Source organism: Muscardinus avellanarius (assembly GCF_963383645.1).
Source record: "Muscardinus avellanarius genome assembly, chromosome: 11".
In the NCBI taxonomy this organism is placed as follows: Eukaryota; Metazoa; Chordata; class Mammalia; order Rodentia; family Gliridae; genus Muscardinus; species Muscardinus avellanarius.
The window spans coordinates 479,693-494,857 of NC_137797.1; the positions used below are offsets into that span (position 1 = coordinate 479,693).

General features: G+C 56.1%; 1 protein-coding gene across 1 annotated transcript; it reads left to right on the forward strand.

Annotated features, from left to right (window-relative positions):
• Window positions 1-2,041: 2,041 nt before the first annotated feature.
• DENND6B (DENN domain containing 6B) lies at window positions 2,042-14,932 on the forward strand (the record flags this gene model as incomplete). The annotated part of the gene is made up of 20 exons (XM_080706631.1): window positions 2,042-2,218; window positions 8,787-8,825; window positions 8,900-8,942; window positions 9,447-9,559; window positions 10,526-10,606; window positions 11,173-11,278; window positions 11,379-11,458; window positions 11,538-11,600; window positions 11,822-11,877; window positions 12,605-12,727; window positions 12,805-12,900; window positions 12,977-13,071; window positions 13,214-13,279; window positions 13,548-13,612; window positions 13,703-13,792; window positions 13,866-13,919; window positions 14,285-14,394; window positions 14,481-14,583; window positions 14,659-14,733; window positions 14,810-14,932. 20 exons carry the CDS (start codon window positions 2,042-2,044, stop codon window positions 14,930-14,932), a joined length of 1,758 nt encoding a protein of 585 aa, XP_080562757.1.
• Between the last annotated feature and the right edge of the window lie 233 nt (window positions 14,933-15,165).

Sequence of the window (15,165 nt, forward strand, 5' to 3'; positions counted from 1 at the left end):
AAGGTCAGGCCGTCACGAGAGCAGCACGGAAAGCGTGACAGCCACATTAAGGGAGCAGATGCCTTCCACGGAGAGAACGAGGCGGCCATACGGAGGCAATAAAACATGTTCAGAATGCGAATGGAGGGCTGGAGATGTGCCTCAGTGGTAGAGCACTTTCCTTACACTGCAAAATCCTGGGTTTGATTCCCTGTACGCACACACACACACACACACACACACACACACACACACACACCACTGAAGGAAAAATAAAACCTGTCAACAAATTCTTTTTTTTATTCAACCAGGAGCATTCTACCGCTGAGCTACACAGACACCCACCCCACCCCCCACTCCCAGTTTCTTTTTTCAACCAGGGTCTGCAGAATTGCCCAGGCTATCCTTGAACCGGCAATCCTATCTATTTTTTTGTTTTGTTTTGTTTTAACTGGGGGTAGAACCCTGGGCATCTACCTCTGAGTGACACGCCCAGCCCCATTTGTGTGTGTGTGTGTGTGTGTGTGTGTGTGTGTGTGGTGTAATTGGGGATGGAACCCAGGGCTTTCTACCTCCAAGCTACACTCCCAGACCTATTTCCTATTTGGTGAGACACTGATTCCAAATAAGAAATAAAATTTGAGCCGGGCGTGGTGGGCACGCTTGTAATTCCAGCATTCAGGAGGCTGAGACCAGAGGATAGCGGTTCGCCAACAGCCTCAGCTACTTAGTGAGGCTCACTGCAAGTCAGTGAGACCCGGTTTCAAAATAAAGAATAAAAAACAGGCCGGGCGTGATGGCATACGCTTGTAATCTCTGCGCTTGGGAGGCAGAGACAGGAGGATCGCATGGGTTCATAGTCAGCCTCAGCTACTTACTGTGGCTCTCAGCAACATAGTGAGAACCTGTTTCCAAATAAAATATAAAATAGGGCTGGGAGTATAGCCCGGAGGTGGAAAGCCTCTGGGTTCTACCCCCAGTACCACCAAAAAACAAAAATAAATAAATAAATAATAAAAAATAGGGCGGGGGGTGTAGCTCGGAGGTCGAGGCAGGGGTGTAGCTTGGAGGTAAAATGCTTCTGGGTCCATCCCCAGTACCGGGGTGGGATGGATTGGCAGTGCTGAGAATGGAACCTAGGGGCAGTCTACCTCCAATGGGCACCTCCAGCTGGACTTTTATTTTGAAGCAGGGTTTCACTAAATTGCAGAGGGCCTCAGTATCTGAGGCTGTGTGCAAACTCGCCTCTTGTCTCAGCCTCCCAAATGTTGGGATTACAAGCGTGTGCCACCATGCCCGAGTCGTTTAAATTTTTATTTTTCCGGTACTGGGAATGGAACTCAGAGGCATTCTATCTCCGAGGTACACCTCCAGCCCCATTTCTTTGTTCTTTATTTTGAAACAGGGTCTCACTGAGTTGCAAAGGGCCTAAGTCCGCGAACCGCGGTCCTCCTGTCTCAGCCTCCCAAACAGGGTCCGCTAAGTTGCCTAGGCTGGCCTGAAATTGCGATTCTCCTGCCTCAGCCCCCCAGGAGCTGGGATGTCACACGTGCAGCATGGAGCTTAGATTCCAAGACAACTCTAAAAAGGCACTGTCATCTCTCCATTCCTGCTCGTCTTCCCACGCAAGCTGCGGCGCTGGGCTGGGACCTCCGGGCTACGTTCCTGGACCGGCTCCCGGCGGGCGCGGGCGGCCGACAGGGCCTCGCTAACCGGCTCGGACGCTGCCGCGCACCCAGGATCCCCAGCGGGACGGCGCCTTCCCGGCGGATCCCGGCCGCTCTGGCCCGCCCGCGCCCTTCTCGATGGTGCGCTGGGCCGGCTCCCGGCGGCGTCCCTCCAACGCCAGGGGGCGCGCGCGCCGCCCGGGGCCGCTCTGGCCCGCCCGCGCTCTTCTCGATGGTGCGCTGGGCCCCGCCTCCGACCGGCGTCCCTCCAACGCCAGGGGGCGCGCGCGCCGCCCGGGGCCGCTCTGGCCCGTGGGAGCCGCTCGACTGCTCGAGGCGAGCGGGTGGGCGCCCGCGTTTCCCCGCAACGAGTGGCCGCAGCGGGGACCGCCGCCATGGGGACGCGGGCAGGCGCCGGGTCTCGGAGGGCTGGCGACGAGCTGGGCGAGGCCGAGCCCACACCCGCGGGCCACGCGGCGCGGGCCCCTGCGGCGCCCTGGGCACGCTTCTCCGCGTGGCTGGAGTGCGTATGCGTGGTCACCTTCGACCTGGAGCTGGGCCAGGCGCTGGAGGTGAGCGGTCACGGGCAGGCGCCGGCCTCCCGCCCCCCGGCCCTCCCCTCCTCCCCGCGCCCTCCTCGCGTCCTCCCGCAGGCCCCGCCCCGCTCCCGCCCCGGGCCAGGTGCCGCCGCGGCCCTCGCCGCCGCCGCCGGGCGGTGCGCTCTTGGGCCCACCCCTGCGCACGTAGTGCCCTGCGCTGCCTGAAGATCGGACTCCAAAGAACGCAGTGTCCTCCTGCCTCTCATGTCTGTCACCTCCTAAAAAGAAGCACCTCCCTCTGCTGCAGGAGGGCTCTCCGGGCAAAGGCAGGAGAGGCGATGGGAGAAGGTCCTGCCTTAGCGTGCCCTGGGCAGTTTGCGTCCCCTTCCTCTTTTGCTCCAGCCAGAGTCCCCGTGGTCACCCTCGGTGCCTCCTCCCTCTGCTCCACATCCCATGGCTGGACAAGGATGGCGGCCCGCCCTGTGGCAGTGGTCTCAGATTCATTGTCTCTGCCGTGGTTACCGCTGTCACCTCCTCCTAACAGCTAGAATTCAGTGTTTGTGGCTCTCCTCCGTAAAGTCCTGTGGCACTCTTGTTAGAATCAGATCAGACCCCTGTGAGCCTGTGCTTGGGCCTGCACTTCCTGCCGTCCTCACCTGGGGCAGCTGGGCCGGCCTGAGACCCTTGATGGGGTCTTCCGTGCTTGCACTCACCACCGCCACACACACAGGAGTGGCTTCCTTTGCTCCAGGTATAGACAAAAGTGCCTGCTGGTTCAGGTGTCGCGCGCGTGTGTGTATGTGTTTGTGTGTGTGTCTCTGTGTGTGTGTGTGTGTGTGTGTGTGTGTGTGTGTGTGTGTGTGTGTAATTGGAGATCTAAACTACACCCCCAGCCCTGGTTTTTTTTTTTTTTTCCCGAGGTACTGAGGATGGAACCCAGGGACATTCTACCTCCAAGCTACACTTCCATCCCTGTTTTTTTGTTGTTTTGTTTTGTTGTTTATTTTTTTTGGAAACAGGGTCTCACTGAGTTGCAAAGGACCTTACTAAGTAGCTTAGGCTGACAGCGAACTGCGATTCTCCTGTCTCAGCCTCCCAAATGCTGGGGTTACAAGCGAGCGCCATTAGGCCTTGTCCTATTTTATTTTGAAACATGGTCTCACTAAGTTTCTGAGGGCTTCACTGAATTGCTGAGGTTGGCCTAGAACCTGTGATCCTCCTGTCTCAGTCTTCCAAGTGCTGAAATTCAGGTGTGTGCCACCATGCTCAGTTCAGGAAGACCTTTTCCAGGCTGCAAAGGGCCATGACACAAGCCAGGGAGCTGACCAGCACAGGGGATGCCCATGACAAACAGGAAGTGTCTGGGAGGTAGATTTTATCGCACTGCAGAGGGACCTGAGAGGTCAAGAGCACCCATCCTGCAGTGGGTCAGGTTGAGGCTGAGGAGGTGTCCTCAGGCAAACCAAAGCATCCTGGCTTGCTGTGAGAGAGGCTTTTTTTTTTTTGCCAGGGGCATTCTACCTCCACCAAGCTACACCCCCAGCCCTATTTTTTTTATTCTCTATTTTGAAACAGGGTCTCACTGAGTTGCAAAGGGCCTCGCTAAGAAGCTGAGGCTGTCCACGAATCTTGATCTTCCTGTCTCAAACTCCCAATGCTGGGATTACAAACATGTGCCACCACACCCAGCTGAGAGATTTTTTTTTTTTTTTTTTTTTTTGTGGGTCTGGAGATGGAATCCAGGAGGGGCATTCGACCTCCAAGCTACACCCCTGGCCCTACTTTTTAAAAAAAATTTATTCTATATTTTGAAACAGGGTCTCACTAAGTAGCTAAAGATGTCCATGAACCGCGATCCTCCTGGCTTCGCCTCCCGAATGCAGGGATTACAAGTGTGCGCCATCACGTCCGGCCCTGAGAGATGCTTTTTAAGGCCCTGATGAACTCAGATACTGCAAACCTCCTGTGACTCCTTAGACCAGAGGCGATCCCTGGCCTTGGGGAAAGGACTTCTCATAGTCCTGCCTCAGCTACCAGGCATCTGACTTCCTCAGCCCTTCTCAATGCAGACACAGGTTCAGCTGGTGTGGTCTTAGGACCCTGCCTCTCATGGCATTATCCTGAGGCGCCCTGTAGATCCAACAAATCCCCTCGACTTCCCACCCCACTCACTCCTGCTCTCTCCTTCCTGTGGAAGGAGACTTAGCTGTGCAGACCTAGCTGGCAGTTACTGTGTGTGTGTGTGTGTGTCTGTGGTACTGGGGATGATACCCAGGGGCATTCTACCTCCAAGCTATAGCTCCAGTCCTGTTTTTTAATTATTATTCTTTATTTTGAAACAAGACTTTCACTGAGTTGCAACACTCACTAAGTAGCTGAGGCTGGCTGCTAACCCTGTCTCAGCCTCCCAAATGCTGGGATTACAAGCATGTGTCACCATGCCCGGCTTTATTCTTTCATTTGAAATCGGGTCTCACTAAGTTGCAGAGGACCTCATTAAATAGCAGAGGTTGGCCAAGAACCTGTGATCCTCCTGTCTTAGCCTCCCAAATGCTGAGATTACAAGCGTGCGCCACCACACCCGGGAGCTGGCAGTTTCTTGGCCATGCTGTCCTCCCAAGGGTTAAGGTTTCTTTCACTACCTGCAGTATAAGTTAGGGTGCTCCCAAGAGACAGAACCAATAGCCTGGATGGACAGATGGGGGGATTTATTAGGGGAATTGGCTGATGTGGTTATGGAGGCTTGCACAGTAGGTGTCTGTAAGCTGGAGACCCTGGGGAGCTGGCAACATGGCTCAGTCCTATTCGGAAGGCCTTAGAACCAGGAGAGCTGCTGGTGTATCTTTCAGCCCCAAGTTAAAGACCCACAACTGAGAAGCGGGGGTAGAGAGAACTGGCTCTACTGTAAGTCCTGGAGTCCAAAGGTCAGAGAGTCTGTAGTTCTGATATCCAAGGCAGGAGAAAGATAGCATGCTATTGCTGGAAAAATAGGAAATCACCTTTCCTTTGCTTTTTTGGAACTATCTGGTGTGTGTGTGTGTGTGTGTGTGTGTGTGTGTGTGTGTGTCTGTCTTGTATGTGTGTGTAGTACTGGGGATAGATCCAGGGGCATTCTACCTCTGAGCTATACTCCCAGTCCTATTATTTATTTATTTATTTATTTATTTATTATTTATTTATTTTTGCGGGTCTGGGGATGGAACACAGGGGCATTTGACCTCCAAGCTACATCCCCTGCCCTATTTTTTTATTCTTTATTATGAAACAGGGTCTCACTAAGTTGCGGAGGGCGTAAGTAGCTGAGGCTATCCGCGAACCACGATCCTCAGGTCTCAGCCTCCCAAATGCTGGGATTATAAGCATGTGCCACCACGTTCAGCTTCTATTTTTTATTTTTTTATGTTTTATTTATTTATTTTTTTGGTGGAACTGGGTTCCTGGGGGTTCCTGGAAGCCCTTCTACCTCCGGGTTACACTCCCAGACCTATTTTATTTTTGGAAACAGGGTCTCACGAACCTGCGCAATCCTGTCTCCACCTCCCAAGCGCAGGGATTACAAGCGTGCGCCACCACGCCCGGCTTTTATTTTTTTATTTTGAAACAGGGTCTGAGTTGCAAAGGGCCTCACTAAGTAGCTGAGGCTGTCGGAGAACTGCAATCCTCCTGTCTCAGCCTCCCAAATGCTGGAATTAGAAGTGTGTGGTGCCGGGCGTGGTGGCGCACACTTGTAATCCCAGCATTTGGGAGGCTGAGACCAGAGGACGGCGGTTCGCAGACAGCCTCAGCTACTCAGTGAGGCTCTCTGCAACTCAGTGAGACCCTGTTTCAAAATAAAGAATAAAAAATAGGGCAGGGGGTGTAGCTCGGAGGTCGAATGCCCCTGGGTTCCATCCCCAGACCCGCAAAAAAAAAAAAAAAAAAAAAGTGTGTGCCACTATTCCCGGTTCACAATTTGTGTGTGTGTGTCTCACATACACACACAGAGGATTGAACCCAGGGGCATTCTACCTTGAAGCTACATCCCAGCCCTATTTTTTATTTATTTATTTATTTTGGTATTGGGAATAGAACCCAGGGGTTTTCTACTTCTGAGCTACATCTAGCCTGATTTTTTATTCTTTTTTTTTTTTTTTTGGGGGGGGGGGCTGGAGATGGAACCCAGAGGCATTCGACCTCCAAGCTACACCCACTGCCCTATTTTTTATTCTTCATTTTGAAACAGGGTCTCACTAAGTTGTAGAGGGCCTCATTAAGTAGCTGAGACTGTCTGCAAACCACAATCCTCCGTTCTCAGCCTCCCGAATGCTGGGATTACAAGTGTGCGCCACCACGCCTGGCTTATTCTTTATTTTGAAACAGGGTCTTGGTCTTATTAAGTTGCAGAAGGTCTCATTAAGTAGCTGAAGCTGTCCGAAATTTGTGATCCTACCGTCTCAGCCTCCCAAGTACTAGGATTACAAGTATGCACCACCACACTCAGCTTGTATTTATTTTTGTTTTTTGTTTTTTTTTTCATTTTTGTGGAACTGAGGATTGAACTCAGGGGCATTCTACCTCCAAGCTACACCTCAGCCCTATTTTTCATTCTTTATTTTGAAATAGGTTCTCACTAAGTTGCAGAGGGCCTCACTAAGTAGCTGAGGCTGGCCACAAACCTGAAATCCTCCTGTCTCAATCTCCCAAGTACTAGGATTATAAGCATGCACCTCCATGCCTGGCTTATTCTTTATTTTGGAATAGGGTGTCACTAGTTGTGGAGGGCCTCACTAAGTAGCTGAGGCTGGCTGTAAACCTGCGATCCTCCTGTCTCAGCCTCCCAAGTACTGGGGTTACAAGCATGTGCCACTTTATTTTAAAACAGGGTCTTGAAGGCCGGGCGTGGTGGCGCACGCTTGTAATCCCCACACTTGGGAGACAGAGACAGGAGGATCGCGTTGGTTCGAAGCCAGCCTCGCTGGCTTAAGAGATCCTGTTTCCAAATAAAGATATAAAATAGGTCTGGGAGTGTAGCCTGGAGGTAGAAGGGTTTCCAGGAACCCCAGTACCAAAAAATAAAAATAAAAAAATAAAACAAAAAATAAAACAGGGTCTTGCTAAGTTGCTGAGGCTGGCCTGGAGCCTGGGATTCTCCTGTCTCAAGTTCCCAAGTACTGGGACTACAGGCCTGTGCTACCACACTCAGTTCTCTCTGGTTTTATCTGCTTTTTTGGTTCTATCTCTGGCAGCAGCTGACTGAATGTGCCTTCCCATCTGCAGGTAGATTCTACCCACTCACATGCATTTCTTCTCTGGAGGCATCCTCACATACACACTCAGAAGTAATGCCTTCCCAGTTTTCTAGGTATTCCTTAAACAATGTATCTGACATATTCCTTAATACAATGTATCTGACACCTAAAATTAACCATCACACCGATCTATCCTGGTATACTTCATGGACATGTTTTCACATGATCACCAAATACTGTATTTGGGGAGGGTCTGTTCCCTACGAGGTAAAGAAGGCAAAAGTAACCAGGACAAAGTCCCTGCCTTCAAGAGACTTAGCACACAGCCAAAGAGACAAAATAGAACAAGGCAGTAATCCCAGACCAAACAAAGACCAAAAGTTGCCCCGTTCTGCAGAGCAGGCTGTCGTGCTAAGGGCACAGGAGTTCACCTTTCTCAGGATCACCACACCCAGGAAATAGCCTTGTTTCAGCCTAAGGAATTCCTTAGCTTGGACAAACATTGGTCCACCAATGAGAAGGCCACCCAGCACAAAGGCACCCACAGGCTCCAGGCACAAGCAGCTTCCTGGGGGAGCCACCAGGGATGCTTCAGGACCCTGCTTTTTGAGAATCCTACCAGGAACCCCGTTGTACCTGGCTTGCAACCTTCTCCATAACTCAGTCTGTCTCTGGAATAGTCAGGGCCTGCTATTTATTGTCTGTGCTTCAACTGACTGTCCACTCCCGAGTGCGGGCTTTGTCCAGCTGATGACACAGTTAGGGCACAGGCCCTGGGTGGAGAAAATAGGTAGGAAGGTGAGTCGGGGGCCAGTAAAGATGAGCCAGTGAGAAGCTGCCGCCGTGGGACAGGATGGCCCCTGATCACGGTGTTATCTGAGCAAAGACGAGAGGCTGCAGGGCTCGAGATGCTCTGGCCTGGGTCGTGGTGGGCAGGGGAGAACACGCAGCCGTGGCCTGTGACCACTCCAGGCACATAGGCTCTGGCGCTGCTCTTGTGTTGCGATGGAGAACTGGCTGTCAGGGCTGGGAGAGGAGGGAGCCCTGCCACAGTGGTCAGAAGGCAGCCAGGCTCAGTCAGGTGGCCACATGCAAAAGGATGGGGGAAGCCTACTGTCATGTTGCCTGATGCTGAAAGAGGTCCTCCATGCTGGGAGTGAAGCCTCAGGCTGGTGGAGATTGTGCTAGACCTGGAGGTCAGGGAGAGTGGGGGTCGGCAAGGAGCCAGGAGGGTGTGAGCCAGCAGAGACGTCCTGGAGAGGGAGAGGTGGGCACAGGCCTGTGGCCCGTGCCTGGACACATCTCCCAGCTGACAGCAGTGAGAGTGCCCCCTCAGGCAGATGCAATATCAAATGTTCTGTCTTTCCTGGCAGCTGGTGTATCCGAGTGACTTCCAGCTCACAGACAAGGAGGTAGGTCCTGTTCCCCTTGGGAATGGACATCCCCCAGGAGCTAGCCGGCCCTCATCAGGCTCTGTGTGTTTCAGAAAAGCAGCATCTGTTACCTGTCATTTCCTGACTCTCACTCAGGTAGGTGGTCCCACCCTTCCTGCGCTGGATGCGGGCTCTGGGGGAAGCAGGGGAGAGGGGCACAGGATGCTGCAGGGAGGGTCATGCCAGCCTGCTTCCCACTTGGCAGAGACATCCAGAGCCCCACCGCTGCAGGGTAGCCAGCTTTCCCAGGCTCACATGGGAGATGGGTCTGGGCAGAGGCACCAGCAGAGTCTGCCTCCCCAACCCCACCTGTGGCCACCAGAAGCTGAGTTCAGCCTGCTGCCCCTCCCCCGGTGGCCAATGTCCAGTGCTTGCTCTGACCAGTGCAGGCTGAACCCCAGAGAAATTGGAGATCCTTCTCTGTGCTGACCTGACTGAAGGATCCTTAGGGCCCCACAGGAAACAGACCTAGGCTGGGCTTCCTTCAAGGGGATCTGTGCCAGCAGAGACCAGCCCTGTAAGGCTCCCGCCCTTGGTCCCCACCCGACAGTGGTAGGGGAGGCTCCCAGCCTGACCTGTGTGGTGGCTGCCCCTCCGCAGGCTGCCTCGGGGACACTCAGTTCAGTTTCCGCATGCGTCAATGTGGAGGGCAGAGGAGCCCCTGGCACGCGGGCGACAAGACCTACAACAGCCAGGCCCCCCTGGCACTGCAGGTGAGCATGGGCTGCCTCCTGGTCTGCTCCTCCTTTCCCTCTCCCGGGGACTCTGGCTGATGTGAGTAGCTCTTTTAGAGCTTCTAGGCATGAGCCAGGCGTGGTGGCACACGCTTGTAATCCCAGCATTTGGGAGGCTGAGACAGGAACATCATGGTTCATGGACAGCCTCAGCTACTTAGTGAGGCCCTCTGCAACTCAGTGAGACCCTGTTTCAAAATAAGAATAAAAAATAGGGCTGCAGCTAGGCACGGTGGTGCATGCTTGTAATCCCAGCATTCGGGAGGATGAGACCAGAGGATTGCGGTTCACGAACAGCCTCAGTTACTTAGTGAGGCCCTTTGCAACTTAGACCCTGTTTCAAAATAAAGAATAAGAAATAGGGCAGCGGGTATAGCTCGGAGATCAAATGCCTCTGGGATCCTTCCCTACACCCGCGGGGGTGGGGAGGAATTAGGGCTTGGATGTAGAATATCCCTGTGTTCCATCCCCAATACCACACACACACACACACACACACACACAAAATAATAAGTGAATAAAGACAGGCCTCTGGGCCCTGTTTGGCAGAAGTGCTGGCCAGGTCCATCCTGTGGGGTCATCAGCTGCCGCAAGGCCTACCAGTCACCAGCCTCCACTGGGGGTGGGCTGGCTTTTCTGGAACTTCTCTGCATTCTGCCGTGGTGGCTGGGCCTCCACTTGACTGAGCAGGGTGTGGCTCAACGAGCAAAGTCTTGGGCCCAGGTCTGCCAACATTTTCCTCTGGCAGTAGAAGTGATCCCTGGGGTGGCAGTGTCCACCTGAGCCAAGGGCCCTGAGGCCTGGCCCTGGTGGCAGAGGATAGGCCCAGGGACAGCAGCTTTGGAGCCCAGGCTCCTCTCCTCGCAGCCCCGCCCCTTTTTGTGTCGCCCCTGGCCCTGGGCCTAGCCACAGGGTGAAGCACAGCTAATGTTGCACTCCTTGCAGAGGGAGCCAGCGCACTACCTGGGCTATGTGTACTTCAGGCAGGTGAAGGACAGCTCTGTAAAGAGGGGCTACTTCCAGAAGGTGAGCTGCCTGCTGCGTTGGGGAGGGTTGATGGAGAGCAGGGACTGGCAGGCAACAGGAGGGGCTGTGGGATGGGCTAGGAGTCCTAAGCTTCCAGGAGTACCCACCATTCTCCCCTCCCAGGCAGCAGGGGCGCCCTGCAGGCCCTTCCTTGCCTGGTATGCCCCTGAGGCCCTCTACTCTGGGTCCAGGAGGTCCCTGCTCCTCACTGCTAGTTGGCCTTGCCACACCCTGGGGTTTTGAGTTCAGGCACTGAAGGCAAAAGCGAATGGCCCCTGACATTGTTCCAGAAATCTCGGCCACTTTGTATTTCCTCTGAAGGCCCTGGTCCAGCCCACCCTGCTGTCATCTAGGGTTTCCCCACCCTGTGAGGCAGGCATTGGGCTCTCTGATCTGTAGTGTCCTGGGGTTCCAGTTTAGCGGGGCCAGGTGGATGGCCTGTGCGGCTGGTGGAATGCACTGCCCTGGGCCGGCCTGGCTGAGCCTGGCTCCAGGTCCCCATGGACCTGAGTGGCAGGGTGAGATCTGGAGCGGACTGCCCTCTGACTGGCCTTGCATCCCTGCAGTCTTTGGTGCTGATGTCCCGTCTGCCCTTTGTCCGGCTGTTCCAGTCACTGCTAAGCCTGATCGCCCCTGAGTACTTTGACAAGCTGGCGCCTTGCCTGGAAGCAGGTGAGTGGCTCCCATCCTCTGCTCTGCAGTCCCTGGCAGACCTCAGCACACAGCTTCTCCTTGGGAAGGCTCCTGACATTAGCCACCTGTGTGTCCACAGTTTGTAATGAGATTGACCAGTGGCCGGCCCCTGAACCTGGACGGACCCTGAACCTGCCTGTCATGGGAGTCGTGATCCAGGTGAGGGCCGGCTGGGGAGGAGTGCTGCGGGCACGTGGAGGCCCCCTGCCCCTCTGGCAACTGCTTCCTTCCTCCCTAGGTGCACATCCCATCCAGGGTGGACACACTGGAATCCAGGCCTCCACAGCCCTGTGATCAAGAGGTGCGGGATGGGGTAGAGGCACCTGGGCTTTGCTGAGTCCTGTTCCTGGGCCTCCCTGTGGGCTGGGCAAACCAGAGGCCAGGTCCCAGTGCAAAGCTGGATGCTCCTCACCTGGGGAGGAACTGGGCGGGCCAGGGGTGTGCAGGGGTGTGGGCAGGAGCTGAAGGCTCTCCTGGGATATAAGATTTGGCCTCAGCCCTGACCCTGCCGCCACCTCTCAGAACCTGCTGCCTGCTCCAGTGCTCCTTGCCAGCGTCCATGAACTGGACCTGTTCAGGTAAGCCCTGTGGGCACGGATGCTGCCTTGGGGAGCCCACCAGTGGTTGTGTGTGTGTGTGTGTGTGTGTGCGCGCGCGCGCGCGCGCGCGCGCATGTGCGTGCAGTGCAAGGAGAGGTGATTGCTTGAGGGAAAGACTGTTCATCTGGAGTGGCTGCCAGGATAGTTCTTCAAGGAAGAACTCTGGAGAAGAGGGGAGGCCTCTGCCCAAGTGTGCACTCACAGGGAATGGGCACAGTAGACAAGAAGGTTCCAGAAAGCTTGGAGAGGCTGTCAGGAGACATTTGCTGCCTGGGGCTGCTGCATGATGCCCCTCTAGATGAGTCTAGGCCTGAGTGTGGAGACCATTCTGCCCTGGCTTGGGCTAGCAGGAACCAGGGCTGTAGGCTTAGGCATGGAGGATCCTGGGTGAGGAACAGCTGGGGGCTGGGTAGGCAGCTCCTGCCTGGGAGGCTGCTGCGGGACTGCCAGCCTCCCAGGCAGGGTCCAGGTTGAGTCCCCCATTCCCAGGGCAAGACTTAGCCTGGTTGGTCTCTCAGAGCCTGGCCTGACCATGGTGACCTCAGACACACTCTTCAAATGTCCTCGCTGCCATGTCCTGCTGGGGCAGTGCCCTGTGCTCACCAGAGTTGGGCCCAGCCCAGCTCAGGCAGTAGAGTTACGTGGCATGGCTGGGGGACAGGAGCCCAGCCCACCTGACCTCCCTGGCCACCCTGCCTGGCGCCAGGTGCTTCCAGCCCGTCCTGACCCATGTGCAGACGCTGTGGGAGCTCATGCTGCTGGGAGAGCCCCTAGTGGTCCTGGCGCCATCGCCCGATGTGTCCTCAGAGATGGTGCTGGCTCTGACCAGGTATGTGCCTCAGCCCCTGGCCCGTCCTGGCCGGCCAGGCTGCCCACCTCACCTGCTCCCTGTTCCCTGCCCTGCAGCTGCCTGCAGCCTCTCAAGTTCTGCTGTGACTTCCGCCCCTACTTCACCATCCATGACAGTGAGTTCAGGGAGCTCACCACACGCGCCCAGGCCCCGTAAGTGTGTGTCCTCCCCACCGGCCACCCCCACCCCCGGGCTTCTCTCTGCCTCTTTCTCTCTCTCTCTCTCTAGACCAAACGTGGTCCTGGGAGTCACAAACCCTTTCTTTATCAAAACACTCCAGCATTGGCCCCATGTCCTTCGAATCGGGGAGCCTAAGATGTCAGGTGAGGGCCATGGAGGTCTGAGTAGGGGCTCAGAAGCTTCACCCAGCTTGGGCCCTTGTGCGTGGGCTGAAACCTATGACCTTAGCCTGTAGGCATGGCTGAAGCTCTGGACTCAGGCCTGGCTACTGGGTGTGTCTCACAGGGGACCTTCCTAAGCAGATCAAGCTGAAGAAGCCCTCGAGACTGAAGACCCTTGACACCAAACCAGGTCTGTGCCCCCTCCAGCGGGAGCCCCTCTGCTTCCAGGCTGCTGAGCCCTGCTTTCATTCCACTCAGTGGCCTCCTGGGGGTGGGCTAGGGGCACTGTCCTCTTTAGTAAGTCTCTCTGAGTCGGGGTGGGTGGGGTAAGATGTGCAGGTGCTGCCAACGTGTGGGCGGGGCACACAGACTCCCTGCACTCAGCCATCCCTGGGGCTGTGGGTGTGGGAGGGAGCCCTGGAGGACAGTGGGATGGCCCGGCTCTGTCCTCTCTCCAGGGCTCTACACCTCGTACACAGCCCATCTCCACCGGGACAAGGCACTGCTCAAACGGCTGCTCAAGGTGCGGGCTGCCCGGCAGGGACTGGATGCGGGCCAGGCAAGGGGCCAGGTGGCCTGGCCCCCTTGGGCTCAGCCCCTGCCTCCCTTGCAGGGTGTGCAGAAGAAACGGCCTTGGGACGTGCAGAGCGCTTTGCTGAGGCGGCACCTTCTGGAGCTGACACAGAGTTTTATCATCCCCCTGGTGAGGCCCGGGCGGATGGGGGGAGTGGCAGCAGGGGGCTATGGCCCCAAGCCCACTCTCCTCCCACCCCCAGGAACATTACATGGCCAGCCTCATGCCGCTGCAAAAGAGCATCACACCGTGGAAGGTGGGGGCCCAGGGGGCCTGGGGAAAGTGGGTTTAGTCCCATCCCAGAGGGGGAACAGTTGGGGCAGACATCCTCATGGAACAGGGTTGGGGTCGCTATGATACAGAATTCACAGCTCTAGGTACCCCTGTGCCTGTCAGCTGTCCCTCATACGGCAGAGAAATGGGAAGACTTCAGGGAGGGGTCTGACAGAACCCTGGAGGGGCATGGGCTTCCTGCTTAGGCGAGCCCATTCAGGGAGCTGTCCTCGGCAGGGTGGTTCGGGGAATCCTCAGACATGTGCAGGGAGGAAGGCCCATGCACTGAGGTGTGGACCCACTGGCCATGACCTCCAAGCACCTGGCTTACCTGGCCCCTTGTCTCAGACACCCCCCCAGATCCGTCCCTTCCGCCAGGATGACTTCCTGCGAGGCTTGGAGCATGCTGGACCTCAGCTCACCTGCATCCTCAAGGGCGACTGGCTGGGCCTCTACAGGTGGGCAGAGAGTGGGCACATGTTGCCCACGGCCACCCTTGGCATGCTGGGTCAGCCCTACAGCTGCTGCTACTTGCCACCCGCAGGCGATTCTTCAAGTCACCACACTTTGATGGCTGGTACCGGCAGCGGCACAAGGAGATGGCGCAGAGGTTGGAAGCGCTGCACCTGGAGACGATTTGTGAGGCGGTGAGGGAGGGCCAGGGCTGGGGTGGGCGCAGGCCCAGGCGGGGCTCAGTGACGAGGCCTGAAATGTACCTGCAGAACCTTGAGACCTGGGTGAAGGACAAGTCAGAGGTGGAGGTGGTAGACCTGGTCCTGAAACTCCGGGAGAAGCTGGTGAGACACCACGCGGACTGTGAACCCAGGCCCTGCAGCAGGAGGTGCGTGTTCCCTGACTGACACTGCCCCACAGGTCCGGGCCCAGGGCCACCAGCTCCCTGTGAAGGAGGTGACGTTGCAGCGGGCACAGATGTACATCGAGACTGTCATTGGCTCCCTCCCGAAGGACCTGCAGGCTGTCCTGTGCCCTCCCTAGAACAGAGCAAGGTGTGCAGCGCCAGGGGCCTGGTCTGCCAGGCCTTCAGCTCCAAGTGGGGCGGCCCTTGTCCCCTGCCTACACCACTCTTGGCCCAGCAGTAAATGCGACATGTGGAACCACAGCCTGGTCCCTGACTGTTGGGGGATTATGTGCTGGCAGAGCATCCCCCCTCCTGAGCCCCACCTATACTTGGCAGGCAGCCGTGGGGGGTTGGTGAGCCCTTACTGATT